Genomic DNA, 16,199 nt, shown 5'->3' with positions numbered 1-16,199 from the left:
TGTAGGTACCCGGTACATTTATATAACAATTGCAGATAGGAATACTAACTTTATAAATGAATTTGAGCATAAATTATGAACAAATTAATATTAATTTTTTGTAAAATAAATACATTTTATTAAAGATGTATTTATTTATATATTTATATTTTATTTTATAGATCAATATTCGAAGTTCACCCTGAAGATAACATTATACAATTGGCTCCTTTAACTTTTGATCCTAGTGTTGTAGAAATATTCTTAGCTCTTACATCTGGAGCTTCAATTGTTTTTGTACCAGAAAAAATTAAGGCTATGCCAAAGAAACTTTCTCTGATATTAAAAAAACAAAATATTACAATATTGCAGGTATATATATTAAAATGTAACATAAATTAATTAATAAATGTTGATAAAATAAAAAAATACTAATTTTTATAGTACAGGGAATTAATTATTGTATTTTTTATTTTTGTTTTACACTTATAATTTGACAATAAGATTTTGCATTAAAGTAAGATAATTTCTAATCAGATGAAATGTGTTGCTTTTCTAATATACTACTGATCTTTGGTTCTTATAATAGATAACCATAATTTTAGAACTGTACAAATTAACTCTTTCTTATTAAAATTGCTTACCAGATTAATAAGAAACAAACATTAGAGAGTAGCAGTAGCTGAAGAAGAATTTTATATTAAACATTTAGTCTTTCATAGGTTTTATCTCCATTACCTGTTACATAGGCATTAACATCAATAGCAATTTTTGATAAAATTTAATCTGAATAATGATAGAAAACTAATGATCTAATGACAAACATCAATCATCAATCTATATAAGTAATGATTAATTTTTTAAATTTTTAAGTCATTTCACATTTATTACTTGTATAGTAAGACCGTGCTTAATGCTGATTTGATATAATGCGGTCTGCTTGAAGCCTAAAAGAAGCTCAAAATTTACTTTGATTTAAATTATCGTGGCATTTTATTTATTCGTAAATAATATGATTATTTGCGAACACAAACCAATCAGCAAAAGGTGGCAAAAAGGTGTACTTTCTTTAAATCTAATGTTGTTTGATGCAGTTTTGGAAAAAATATATCTTCATGGATGCCATAGGAAATATCGACTTTGCTTGACAAGAATTAACCGATAAATGCACAAACGAAGTGTGGAAGTTATGGCTGAAGGTATCCAAGAATTCTCAACGAGAAGAGCCTATCGCTGTATTGTTAGGTTGATCAAACTCAACCTAATCAATATAGCAGGACTAGGAGATATAGACGAGCAGGATATTGAGCAGTTACAGCAGGTTTCTGGTGAGAGCCTTACCAATGATGCCTTCAAGAACTGGCAGAACATGGAATTCACATGGAACTGGAAAATAGAGATTCTGAAAATGAAGAACCCAAAAAATTTCTGTACAGATTTCCTTAGTAAAAGTTTGGTAAGATAACCAAAATTGTCGATCAAATTGCAGCAAATGATCCAGATTTTGAAAGGAGTGCAAAAGCAAAACGAGGTGTTTTGGATGCAATCTTCTGCTACCGACACTTGCTTAAGGAAAGAAAAAAGCAACAAATTCATGACTTCATGACTTTATTGCAAAAGAACAAGAATTTCAGAAAAGTCAGGACCTTCGTCACAAAAAATGAACTTTACATTTCTGTGTGCATGTTTGTGTGTTATTTAACATATATTATTGTACAAATTAATATAAAAATAAGTTAAAATTAAAGTAAAATTGTTTATTTTTGGTTGCATGTTCCCCTTTCCCTATTTACTGTGTGTTAAAATGACCTTGTTTAATGCTGTTTTGTTTAGCACTTCGTTGTCTAGGAATGCATGTTAAGTGGGGTCTTACTATACTTTTTTTTATAATCATGACTGAAAACTATGAGTATGATTTGTATTTGTTTTAATGTTATGTTATATGAACTTTTATACTGTTTTTTGTAAGTGGGAGGAAAAAATTTTAGAACAGATGCAAATTCTTGCTGGCAAACAAATGAAATGCAAATTATTATTTTGGATTTATTGTTAGCATACAAAGTCAAAAAATTAAATAACATTAAATTATATTGTTTTAATTCTCAATGTAAATCAGTATAAAAAATCTTCAAATAACTTGTAATTTCTTGAAATAATTTAAATTACTCTTTGTAATAATTTGGCACTCAAGCATTTCATTAGTTTCTGAGATTTCAGTACATTTATCATTGTAGCAAATTGGTTCAGATAATGGTGTAGATATATTGTAGCTTATAAATATGTAGTTTATTACAGTAATAGATGGCACTGTAATAGACTTCAATTTTCCTCAACAAAAGAATCTGAGATTACACTTTTTGCCCTTTACTTTTCCAGCTGTTATGTATATATGTTACTGTGAATGACCGATATCTAGCGAATGTCAACATTCACACAGTCCTTTCGTGTATGTACGAAATATTTGCTAAATATCATTATTTCTCACTTACACCGGCAAATGTTGACATTCAGCATGCACTGATGGTGAATGTTTAATAAAAATATTTTTATTACGTTAAGACAAAAATGCAACTTTTTAATATGTCAAAATAGGAGAAAGCTTAAGTAACAGCGCATGTAAATAAATTGTTGAACCTAAAACGAACAGTACATTCTTAACCATTAAAGAAAATAATACAATAATAAACTTACACAAAAATTATGTGATTAACGTTATACAATCTTATTTATTGCAACAACTTAAACTGTTATGGCACTTTGAATTGCACAAGAGTCCTTTGCTTTTACAACTGCATTTATTCGTGGAACACTTTTTTTGCAATGACAGCGTGTATAGCCTTGCCCTCCACTTTTCGAATTAGCTGCAGCTGCTTCTCTTAGCGATATTTCTTGAGAAGAAATCTCATCTATGGAAAGTAACTTTTCTTTACAAATTACAAACTGATTACGTTATTAAGTGATTATGAACTGATCTGTTAATGGTGTCTTTTATTCAGATATCGCCGATGCCTTACCGACGACCTTTCTCATCCTCCGCCACTCGACCTGACAAACCGATCCCCACCTCACGGGATCAAAAGAACAAAAACGCCATCCAGTGACAAAGTGAGCAGTTTCCACCAAACCATTGCCGGAAAAACAGGTATGACCGTGTCCTACCTCCGGCTATCCACAAAATATTTGGCGATAGACTGTCGCCTCTTTGTCGACATTGGCTTCTCGGGTGTCGTTTCGACCTCCACCAAAGCTTATCTGTGCTTGTCGACATATACCGGCAATTGTTCGAATGTATAATAATATAACCAAATATTCGGACTTTCACCTACATATTTTGTATGTGTCAACATTCACCGGAAAATATCGACATTCTCTAATTTCGGTCTTTCACAGTAANCACCTCCACCAAAGCTTATCTGTGCTTGTCGACATATACCGGCAATTGTTCGAATGTATAATAATATAACCAAATATTCGGACTTTCACCTACATATTTTGTATGTGTCAACATTCACCGGAAAATATCGACATTCTCTAATTTCGGTCTTTCACAGTAACATATACATAACAAAGTATTGAAATTGTGTCAGATTTGACCCTCCAAGTTTTTGCAAATCTCCACATTTTGAGACCTCCTGAACCCAAAACAGGCAATAAAACACGAAAAATTTTCATATGTATAGTTTATGTTGGCATCCATTTTGTTTAATATTTCAGGATGGAGTAAAGATTAAGAAACAAAATTCAGCATAACTAGACTGGGCTAACTAGAAAAAATTTATGTAATTTACTTAAATAATTTTGCTAAAATTTAACTCTGAACCACGATAGCAGGAAGTGATTATATTTTCCCCACGGACTTGCTTCCTTGTCCAGAGATGACACATCTGATTGCATCACTTTTGACTGAATTGGGAACATAACATCAAAAAATTGCTATTAAGCTTAATTTTTGCCACAATTAATCTTGACAGAATTTTACAAATGTGCAATAGCAGGGACCAGTCTATTTATGTAGTGAAAGGAACAGATTGACAAATCCAATGTAAGGTTATTCATTGTATGTTACCAAAAAGAGGTTCAATAAAACTTTCAGAGGCCTGAATACTACACATTGTCCAGCCAAGATATATGAAATGGTCTGTAATGCTTTTATTTTTTAATGCAATTTATGTTGTCAACTGTTATAACATGCTAGGGTATACTATTTCAGTTTCTCTAGTTATTTTAAAATTTATGTGAGTAACAAATATTGTGTTTTGTATTACAAGTAATATGCTTTGTGAATATGAGCATTGTTTTATAAGCGGATTTTGATTTTTTTTATCCCTAAAAATTGGGATATCATTTAAACAAAAAGACACTAGTGGCAAGATATCAAAAAGGCCAAAGAAAGTGATCTCTTTCAAAGCCAAAATTAAAATTCTAGATCAATTGCAGAAGAATCATTAGTTATAGCTGCTTGCTCTTTTTGCCATAAATGAATCAACTATTTTTTAAGAAAAACAAAGATAAGAAATGTAATACCATTGTCTTACTTTCAAAGAATAAAAATTGTGAACATTGTCAGAAATCCAATCATCAAAAAGAAATTGGAAAAAGCTGTAAACATCAGGATTGAAGATTAGCCATAGAAGAATGTCTCTTTGAGTAGTTCCATTATCTATGAAAAAAGGAATGTCTGTGTAATCATTTTAGTGCAAGTCAAGCACTACTTGTTTAAATTCATTCTGAAGAATAGTTTCAAAGATTATAGAAAAGAATACTCTACATAATGTAAAGATTTCAGGAATAAATTAAGGAATGCTTATTGTGTTGCCAGAACAGTTGCATGAGAAAGAATAACAAGAGAGTCAAAACATACTTTTTTTTTTTTTTAAGAATATATGNATTTAAATTTTTGTTCTATTTTATTTATATTCGAATGTTCTTAGCCTGACGATGGCCAACTGATTTGGCTGAAAACGTTAGCTTTACATTAAAATTTTTTCTCAGCAAATTAAGGTGTTTTGTTTTTTGATTTATTCCATTTAACATTGAAAATTTAATAAAATTGAATTTCAGTTTAAAATTTATTCTTGTTTTTATATAACCTGAACCTGAAAATAATTTCAGAAACCAAAAATATTTGCTGTTTAAAATTAAGTAAAACTCTACAATAAGATTAATAAGAAAATCTTTTTGTTTTTTATATTTAATTTTGTTACATCATTAATAATAACAAAACTAAATATAAAAAAACAAAAAAAATGTTTAAATACTTTTAAATAAATTATCTCTTTAATTAGATTAAGTTAAAAGGAGACAAAGTTTGAAATTGTAATGTAAAGATTGTCAGAAGTATGAATGTTTGATTTGTAGACCCCTGAAGTAATTTATTGCATCTTAAGGCAAATGTATTGTTTTTAATAACATTTAGATGAAGATCTAAATATTACTGAACATTTTTTGATAAAATATTTATTGAAGAATAAAACAAAAACATTAATAATATTTTTGTATTAATAATTTAATAATAATTACTTAAATATAATATTTTTATAAGTTATTAATATTTCAGGCTACTCCAACATTAGTGAGCAATTTTGGAATAGAAGTTTTAAAAGAATCAATTTTATCAGAATCATCATTACTTCGTATTCTTGCATTTGGTGGAGAAGAATGCCCTTTACCTAGTAGTATTAATAAGTGGAAATCCAAAAATAACTCAACTAGATTTTTTAATTTATATGGGATCACTGAAGTATCATGCTGGTCAACATATTGTGAAATTTTGCCTGAAGATTTAATGTGAGATTATAGAAATTATTGCTCTTTGTTTAATAATAATTTTAAATGCTTTATGTAAGTTGTATTTCAATGTTTAGGTGTATAAACAAAGTTACTCAACTGGGAGAATGCCTTGTTGATACTGAAGTTCAAGTATTAAATGAAGAAAATTTAAAAATAGATTATGGAGAAGGAGAATTATATATAGGTAAGTTGTTATTTCAGTTCTGTGTAAAATTAAGTAATATTTAAAATTTTATTTACAGTAAATAGATAAATTTGATGTACTGTACACTCATTGCCATAAAAATTAGTGCAGCAACATTTGAACTTATTTATTGCAAGAAAAACTACAAATGAAAGGAGGTTCTAGTATGCTGTTGGGTTACCTGTAGTGTAAATACTTGATGTAATATGTGTGGGCACGGAGGCATACAGGTGCCATATGGTGTCCTGTGGCATCTCAGTTCACAATTGCTGTAAGTGGTCTTCTAGATCAGCCAGACTCATAGTCTATCCAACTTGGCATCCCAAGTGATCCCAGACATTGTTCAATTGGTGACAAATTGGGACCGGGCAGGCCAGGAAAGTGTGGCAATGTGGTGGAGGTAGTCCTGTGACACTCTTGTGTGGTTGAGCATTACACTGTTTGAAAATGGCTCTTGGGAGCCTGCTATGATAGGCAACACATGTGGCTGCATGGTGTCACTAACATACCACTGGGCTGTTATGGTCCTTTGAATCACTACTAGAGATGACCAGCTGTTGTATGTGATGGCACCCCAGACCATCACATCAGCTGTGGGATGTGCTGCTCCAAAGTATAGGCAGGATTGAGGCATTTACCATGGAGCCTCTAGATGCAAACACAGCTGTGATCAGTGCCCAAATTGAATCTGGATTCATAGCTGTAGATGACCCAGTTCTATTTCATTGTGGTCCAGTCCTGTTGGGAGTGACACCATGCAAAATGAAAGTAAATGGCAGCACACATAAGGTACCTGGGTAAGGAGCATTTGGTATCACATAATGTGATACCAAATGCTCCTTACCCAGGTACCTTAAAATGGTGTGGACAAGCACAGGGACCTGTAATGATGTCACCACCTGTGTCTGGATGGTGGACAATGATACAATTGGCTGTGTACATTCTTGTTGGAAGACCAGGTGGTCTTCTCAGCTAGTGATCTGCTGAGAGCATCCTGAGTCTGGGTGCCATATTTGTGAGCTTTCTTTCATTCACTAACCCCAAAACCTCGCAGTATTGTCAGAATGGCCTAGGTGACAGGCTATTTGGTTAGATGACCTTCCAGCTTCTTTCAACCTAATGATCCTTTACCTCTCAAACTTGGTTAGTTGTTCATATGATTTTTGATTGTGATGTAAAGGCATCTCTAGTGATACATTGTCCCTCTGCAAGAGGTAAACTACAGACATGATGCCTTTGCACAATTTTTTATAGGCCAAGGGGATGATGCACTTTAATGCCCTATGCTGGCATTATGCAATGAACCTTTATGCTATAACTCTAATCATCTCTATATCTGTTTAAGACTTATCTGCATGCCAAGTTTTGCAGTGATATGACAATTTTTTCTTGGTATGCTAATTTTTATGGCAATGAATTTGTATTAAATATTTTAACATTGATAATACAGTAGAACCTCGAAAACTTGGCTCTCGATAACCCGGCACTCCGGATAACTCGGCCACACCCTGGCAGGTCAAAAAAATCCTTAGTTAATTAATTTTCATTATAGACAGCTTTATAAAAGTATAAAAGCTCTCATAAAGTATTTTTCTGAGGTCTGTCTTATCAGGTAAATTACTGTACACAGTGTATTCATTAATTTTCATTTTCATGTAGTAAAGGCTCTATGCTTTCATAAAGTACGTAGTTTTCCTTTGTTTAAGGGTATTTGGGCAGTTTATTCTCTGTTATATTCTCAAGTAAACAATACATACAAGTACAGTACAGTATTTTCTGAGGAAACACTCGTACTTATTTTTTTTAACCCCATTCTCGATAACCCGGCATTTTCACAAACTCGGCCACCCTTCGGTCCACATTAGGCCGAGTTTTCGAGGTTCTACTGTACAAAAATTTGCATAGCAGCCAATTTAAATATTAAAATATTATCTACAGTTCTTTGAACAACAGAATACAATCCATTTAATAATTTAAAATGAGTACATATGTACTTTTATTTTGTTATTTGTAATGTGTGTGTATATATATATATATATATATTGTAAATATAATATATTTCTGTATATGTGTGTATAGATCAAAACAATGTTGTTCTTTTGTTTTGATTGTGGATTTAAATACATCATTGGAGAATTATGATTGAGTACTTGATGAAATTAGTAATACTTGTACACAAAGCATATCAATATTTTTTCAATTCTAATTTGAAGAAGATGCAAGAAGATCTCCATTTTTATATTAAATTAATTTGGGAAGAGGTAGAATAATATGACAAATTTTAGAAAGTGGTGAAAATTATTTATATGTGTGGCACAAGAAGATAACCACAGAGGAGGGCTGGCAACAGTTTAGAGAAAGAGGTATTAAGTTTTGGGCATGGAGTTTAGAGAAGGTTGTGATATGCTGTGACAAACTTGTATTAATACTTAGTGAAAGTTGTACACAGTGAATAAATAATTTCGTTGTTATTTCTTTGTGTTTATTGGTAAAATCTTTTCCTCACTCACACATACACAGTGGGTGATCGGTTACTGAACATTTCAGACTACGAACAATTCAGATAACAAACACATATTCGGATAACAAACACCTCACAAAACGAACACAAGAAGAAGCAACATAAAATAAATTACAGATTGGTCTTCCCTTCTCTTCAGGCAACAATTCAAAACTTTTTGGTGTGTAGGAGACATTGGCATTGATGCACAACCTGGTATTTACTAATCAGATAGTATTTCTATGCACTTTGAAACTCTCCCTTGTAATTCCAGCCTTTTATTTTTCTGACAAAAACAATTCTTTTATAGTATTCGTGAGACTGTTGGGCAGGCACTTGTTAAGTTTTGCGTCAGTTTTTATTTTCAAAAGGTGAGAGTATAATAAATTGCATTGTCAGCATGCTATAACAAAGGTCATATGATGCAAAATTACATAACTCAGCAGCAAAAGTATTATTTTTAATTGAGTTTTAATCAGTGATTTGATAGTGATACTTCAATTTTCAGGCACTGATATATAAAAATAAATATCATCTTTGAATTTATGAAATAAAGGACTAAATTGTATTTATAATTATTACCTCTGATAATAGCAATATGTTGTACTGGTGTTGTTATAATATATATTTACAATATACTTTTGTTAGTTACTCATATATTAAAAATATTAATTTTAGGAGGTGCTCGTCAGTGTTTCATTAATGAAGAAATTCAGATAAAAAATATAAACAAACAAATGAGAGCAACAGGAGATTGGGTGTACAAAAAAGAAAATGGTGATTTATTTTTTATAAAACGGAAAGATTCTGTAGTGAAACACAATGGAAAGAAAATAGATATTGCATTTATTGAAAACAATGTTAGGAAATTGCCTTTTGTAAATTGTTGTTCAACTTTTTACCACAAAGAAGAAAAACTGCTTTATGTCTTCATAATTCCTGTAGATAAACAGAAAGAACTGAATCAGATTGAAATGGAAATTTTCAAAATTTTTAAAACTGAGCAGTCGGCGATTATTCCATTTGTTGTTCAAGTTATTTATTCTTTTCCACAAACAACTCATGGTAAGTAATTTATTTTGTAATTTTATTATAATTTATTAGAAATAGAATCATACTTATTTCTTTTGATATTTTATATATAAAAAAAGTATGGGTTGAGTTTTTTAAGAAGTTTTGAAACCATCAAAAATATTAAATGTTCTCAGAACTATTTTTTGTTATTAATAGTTTTTAAAACATTTCTTCATTATGTGTGTATTTATATTAAAGAATAAATAGATCATCTTCTTGTCTCTATAGGGTTTGTATAAAGTCTGGTAACACTTTCCTTAATTTATTACACAAGGATTACAAATGATATATGATACCACTTTTATATCTATAACATTTTGAAGAGAAATTCTGAAAGTTTGTTTCACATCACAAAGATTTCATATAGGAATCATGTGTGACTTGGCAAATGTTCTACCTGTTAGTCTAATTCTTGCATTATGTTTTAAGATCATGGCAGTAGCAACTTGAATCTTCTGCTTGAGTTTTTCTACATCACATGACAAGGTGGTACATACAAACAATTCTTTATGTAGCCCACAGGAAAAAGTCAATGGAGTTATATCCAGTGACCTTGATAGCCATTTTGGGAAACAGCCATTCCATTTTTTTTGTAGCACATCACAGCTAGTGCTAAGGCAGCTTGGTGATCAGGTATAAAGAAATGGAAATTGGATAGGACTAATGACTTACTTCATTTGAGGCAATAGCCATTACTGCAACATGTCCAGTAGCAGTACTCTCAGTAGGGAGAAAAAATCAGTAAAGTTTTGGCATGACAATGTGCAAAAAGTGTTCATCTCCAGCAAATTACATTCATTTGAATAATTTTGTGAGATTTCTGGGTACTCCAAGTTTAACCAAAATTTTACATAAATAGGATATTCAACAGGCAGTTGTGCCTATTGACTATCCCACTTGTGTGAAATATTGCTTCATCACTGAAAATTAAGCAGTTCATACAGTTGTTATCTTCTTTCTCTAGAAACATTGAAAGTATCAATACTTATTTATCATTTAATTTTAACATGGACAGCAACTACAATTTATGTAGTTTTATAGACATCTTATGCAGAACCTTTTACACTGTCATCATAATATACGCAACTCTACACATTGATTTTGTTGAGCTCCTTGTGAATGTGTGTGTGACTCATTTCACATTCTCTTCACTCATATCTGGATGTTATTCCTGTTTCATGGACCAAGTAATTTGTGTTACAAATTTCTTATGCTGTAAATTTTACCCAGCTTGATGCCTGTTTATCCTAGGCAGTCTGAAGTTTTCATCTAACATCTTGTAGCAGGCTTGATTTGATCAAACTCTAATATAAAGAAACCTTTCTCATCATGGAGGTCACTATATTAGCAAGTACTGTAATACCAATTACAGCTGCAGGTGAATGACAGAACATCCAGTTTCTTTCACGTGATATGCATAGAAAAGTGATATTGATATAATATTTATGCACCAAGTTAAGGAAAGTGTTATCAGATTTTATGTATTAATACATTCTGTATGATTATTGTGAAAGATTTTGCATAAGATGTCTATAAAAATATAATTGGTATTCAATTAGAATTATATTTGCAATATTATAGAATATAAATAAATTGAATACAGTCGACCCCCTATAACATGGTAAATATGTTCTGGTTTTTATGAATCCATTTTCTACTAGTCCTTTAAATACATGAGCCAGTCACAGCCAGGCACGTATGCAGTTTACGGACTATGGCTGTTTGAAAGGTTTCTTCCATAAAATTAATTGATTCTAGACTAATTTGACTCAACATTTCCAAAACACGTATAATTTTTTGGGAATAATCCATATAAACTATGCTATAAACAAAAAATTGTAGGATTACTTACTGAGTGTGCACTGTTTGATGATGCCATTGCTTAAGCTTGTTTTCATTGTGGAGCTTATCATTGAATGGCGCTCGCATGCTTCCTGATAAATTATTTTTTTTTTTTGTGAAAAATTTGCTGAACTTTGGAGACATCATTAATATAAATATAATTTTTATGGATGTTAAATAATAAATGGTTTTTAGTAGGTTTGCTGCTTGTTTAAACTCAACGGTTTGTACAATATCTGCTATTGGTCTAGATTTGACCAATCCTGTTGCGACACGAGTCAGCGATGATATTTTACCAAATTATACGAGTTTTTTTTAGCATGTTTATACGAATACTGTCGCAATTTTTTCACTGTCATATAGGAATCCGAACTATAGGAACCCATTTTATAGGGGGTCTACTGTATATACTTTTTCTATTATTATTATTATTTTTTCATGATTTTTGTTTAGTATGTACAGGTTGGACCAAGATAAATTATATCTTAATTAACTGATCTCTGGGCAACACTGTATATTATGTACTAGCTGTGATTACCAAAAAATAATGGTTAAAAGAAATAAATAAACTACATGAATTATAAACTAATTTTAATTGTTATTTTTTTTTAGATAAAACGTATTATTTATATAATAACATAATTAAAATATAAGTATTTTCAAAATACTGTACTTATATGCTTGTAAATAGTAAAAGAATCTTTAATTTTAATTTGAAATAAAAATAACTATTGCAATTCTATCTTTTTAGTTTTATAATGTAGCAAAATAGTGTTAAACTTATAACATTTAATTTTAATTTTTGATTATTAAAATCAGTAAAAAATGTATTGTAGGAAAATTAGATTATGAAGTGCTAATAAATTATGGTAAATGTAAAAGGAAGAGGAAAAATATGGAAGATTTTAATATTCATGAAGAATTATTGACACTATGGAAAGTATGTTTCTGTATTTTTATCAGAGTGACTTTTGATTTATACAGTATATATAAAATTATGTATTACTTTATATTGTTTATAAATGTAATGTGATTTATTAAAATAAGTACTTATATTTTGTTTTCACTTAATACTGTCTTTATTTTTAAACTGGATCTGAAAAATTAATTTTATGTATCTTGCATCAGTAATAACAATACAGTAGAGCATCGATTATCCGACTCAATTGGGAACTCGGGTTGGTCGGATAACTGAAAAATCGGATAATCGAAAAGAAGGAAAAAAATACATTATTAGTATAGTATATTAGGATATTAGTATATCCCATGTAATTAGTTTATTAGTATATTGCTATTAACCAACTTCGCGTTGAATTTTCATAGATGTTTAGCCTAACAAATTTTTTTTTTTTAAATAATAATCATTGCTATTGTATCGTTAAAAATTATTTTTAAATTATTTTATTGCTCACAAAACAAACAACCACTCATAATTAGAAAATTAAGTCCTGTTTAAATATTGGCCTCCCTTCAATGGTTGAGCCGTTTATGCCAGCTAAAACACACAAATATTTAACAAAAATAATATTAAAGTAGCCAAAATATAGCCAAATATTGTAATGCCACATCACTAGCGGACATTTGAAATTTGCCGACTAGAACGGTCGGTTAACTGATGTGACAGTTAATCAGGGGGTCGGATAATTGATGCTCTACTGTACTTATATAGAATGATCAAATGTAAAATTTACTTGCAAAGAGTAGACTTGTCAACATGGGAGCTGACCAAGTTTATTACTACACTTCTGAATGTCTTGATAAACATTTAAATTTTATTTCTTCATAACTCTATGAAAAAGACTATAATAATAAAAAGATAAATGCCATGGAGATTTTGTGCTGTCTTGTGAATATGTAATAATAATAATAAATACAGATTATTATTATTATTACAGATTTATAGATTATTATTACTAATCTGTAAATACAAATGATTTAGGATATTTTCACATAAACTATCATTGTAATTTTCAGTAACTTTTTTTATGTAACTTTCCATTATGAAAATTTTATGTTCTTTAGTGTAAAGCATTCCAGTTATCACAACACTTACTAAAAAAAATTAATAAGATGACATTACACTTAAGAGTCAATGACATGTGATGAATCACTCAGATATCATTGGTTTCAGGCACTTTCCAAGGCTATCTTCTAAGTAAACTTTTCATTTGATTATATAACATACATGGTGTCTATTTAAACATTTATTCAAGGTCAAAAGAGATGTTTTTAGCATTGCCCATAGAGAAACCTCGGATTAATTTGAATTGAAGTAATTGTGATATACTGTACTGTATTTTTTCTGTTACCAGATCCTTGGTTATAAAGTTGCAGGTGTTCAAAAGTAGCATTGAACCAAGGGAAAACAGTATTCTTACAGCTGCAACATTATACTCAGGCAAGAATGTACTATTTACAAAGTTAGTTTTTTGATTATTTTTTGTGTATATAGGTTTATCATATGTCTTTCTTATCCAGATAAACTGGAAATTTGGATTAAGAGGGTTCCACTGTAATCTCTAACTGTAAAGGATAAAGACAATATTGCAGACATTAATACAAAAATATGAACTTTGTTAGAGAACATATTCAAAATTACCACCTTCAGAGGCAATAAAAATATACAGATGATTGACTGTGGCATTATAGATGGCATGTAGCATTGCTGATGTCATCATTTCACAGGCCAGTATGCATCTTTCTAGTTCATCAACATTGGTGTTGTTGGTGAACTGGGCTGTGTTGTCCTATCTGGTAGTTGTCAAACTGTTCTGTGAGCCACTGATAAATGCTTTCTGGAAATGAGGTGGTACACCATTGTACTGGTATCAAACCTACTTTAGTTGCACCAATGACAAGTTATAAAACTATCATCATTTTTCATTGCCATGTTTAGGATGTTCAGATATCTGTAACTATTTAGGGTGCCATCAATAAACACAAAACCAAGAAGCTGCTTATCCGAAATTCCACATGAAATATTTATGGCAAAATGTGCTTTATATTGTATATGTTACTTGTATCTTGGACTATGCTTTGCCCAGTGGTGCACATTTTAACTGTTATACATTAGTCCATAAAATTTGCTGAAGGAGTTGTGATTTGTCATACTGTAAATTTAACATTATGTTTTACCCTTCAAATCACTGTGCAGTATTCTCTTCATATTGTGCTGGTTGCAGATAGCAATGGAATGGATATATGTCATGGCAATGTAATATCCAATGTATTTGTGTCTGTTGCAGTCTACAATCTAACCTAATCTAAGCTAACTAATACTGGAAAAATTAGATTTTGTCCTTGGATAGATGTTTAAGTAGACACCCTGCATATGTGAGTGTTTATAACAAAATTATACAATATTGAAATTAGAAAAGCGATGAACATAATAGCTTTTACTCTTATGTAATCTTTATGTATTTAATAATTCTCATTTTAAATGTATTTTATAATTACAGTTTTTTTATTGATTATAGAGAGGTTGAGGCGCACGTTTTAAACGTGTAAACGTGTACGTGTGACGTTTGGCGCCGCTTTCCCGTAAGCCTAAAAGTTTGACGATGGTGTTTGGAATGTCGAGCGTGATTCCACCGACTATCCAAACACCATTGTCAAACTTTTAGGCTTATGGGAAAGCGGCGCCGAACGTCACACGTACACGTTTACACGTTTAAAACGTGCGCCTCAACCTCTCTTATATCTGTATATTATTTTTATTAGTAATAGTACTTATGTTTATAAACAAATCTGAATATCATGCTGTATTTTATCTTACATAACTTATGACAATTAATTTTAGTTTATTTTAAAAAATTACTGTTGCATTCACCTTCTTTTTTTTCTAATGCAATATCTCAAATTTTTAATGTTAGAGTTTAAATTACAGACATTTCTTCCAAAAAAGCTTTATTAGAAAACTAGCAGATAAGCCCGGCATTGCTCAGGCAAAAAGTAATGATAGCAAAGATTACGATTATTACATTATAGCCAATCTCGTCCATTTTCACAGAATGCAAGAATTAGGTCCTCCTGTTTCCAGACTAATTAGAAAATTTTTAGATAGGTCTAAAAATATGTTCAATTTCCTGCAAAAACTGCATCTGCACCTGTAAATCTTGCATGTCGCTTTCTCTTAACACTTCCATTGTTAACATTTCTCTTGCTGGGGGGAGGGAATTTCAAAAAATTCCTTTTTAGTGTGCATTCTCATGATGTACCCTAACTGTGTACAGTCGACCCCCCTACAACACTGTTGATTATTCCATTTTATATGAATTCCATGTTGTACGAATCACTTAGATTTTACAAATACGTAAACCGTTCACAGCCCAGCACATGTATTTGTAAAATCTAAATGACTCGTACAATGAATACTTCAAAAATATTTTTTATATTGTATACTAATTATATATTAAAAGACTCTTAATACAATCAAACAATAATTAAAAATGGTTATTTTTATCCAAAATCATCCTGATGATGAAAGATTTAAAGCAATAATGCAGCATAAGAATTAAATTAGAATTATCTTGTCTGATTTAATAATTATCTCATTACTTTGAGTCTAATTAAAATTTATGTAATTCTGATTAAAAAATTGTTTATTTTTTTCCTCTTATATTTTTTCTATCTTTATTTATTTATTTATTTATTTATTTAGTACAAGGGAAAGCCCTGTATGTACGGGCTCTTATAACTGAAATTACAAACTGTAGTAAATAACACTACAAAAAAAAAAAACAAATTAATACAAGAATATAACACGTGACAATTAGACTGAAAAGAAAAACTACAAAACAACACCAGGTTAATATCATCCGAAACAATAAT

General features: G+C 30.4%; 1 protein-coding gene across 1 annotated transcript in view; it reads left to right on the top strand.

Annotated features, from left to right (window-relative positions):
* LOC111633397 (acyl-CoA synthetase family member 4-like) overlaps positions 1 to 16,199 on the top strand; it is a 39,347-nt gene that overhangs the window by 21,374 nt on the left and 1,774 nt on the right. The window contains exons 4-8 of the mRNA XM_023377965.1: positions 162 to 351; positions 5,537 to 5,766; positions 5,844 to 5,953; positions 9,132 to 9,518; positions 12,206 to 12,309. Coding sequence (XP_023233733.1) covers positions 162 to 351; positions 5,537 to 5,766; positions 5,844 to 5,953; positions 9,132 to 9,518; positions 12,206 to 12,309 — 1,021 coding nt within the window. The remainder of the gene's footprint in view (positions 1 to 161; positions 352 to 5,536; positions 5,767 to 5,843; positions 5,954 to 9,131; positions 9,519 to 12,205; positions 12,310 to 16,199) is intronic.

Source organism: Centruroides sculpturatus, unplaced genomic scaffold (assembly GCF_000671375.1).
Source record: "Centruroides sculpturatus isolate CEXI.00-Female unplaced genomic scaffold, Cexi_2.0 scaffold673, whole genome shotgun sequence".
NCBI classification, from domain to species: domain Eukaryota; kingdom Metazoa; phylum Arthropoda; class Arachnida; order Scorpiones; family Buthidae; genus Centruroides; species Centruroides sculpturatus.
This window is presented reverse-complemented; position numbering and strand designations above follow the sequence as displayed.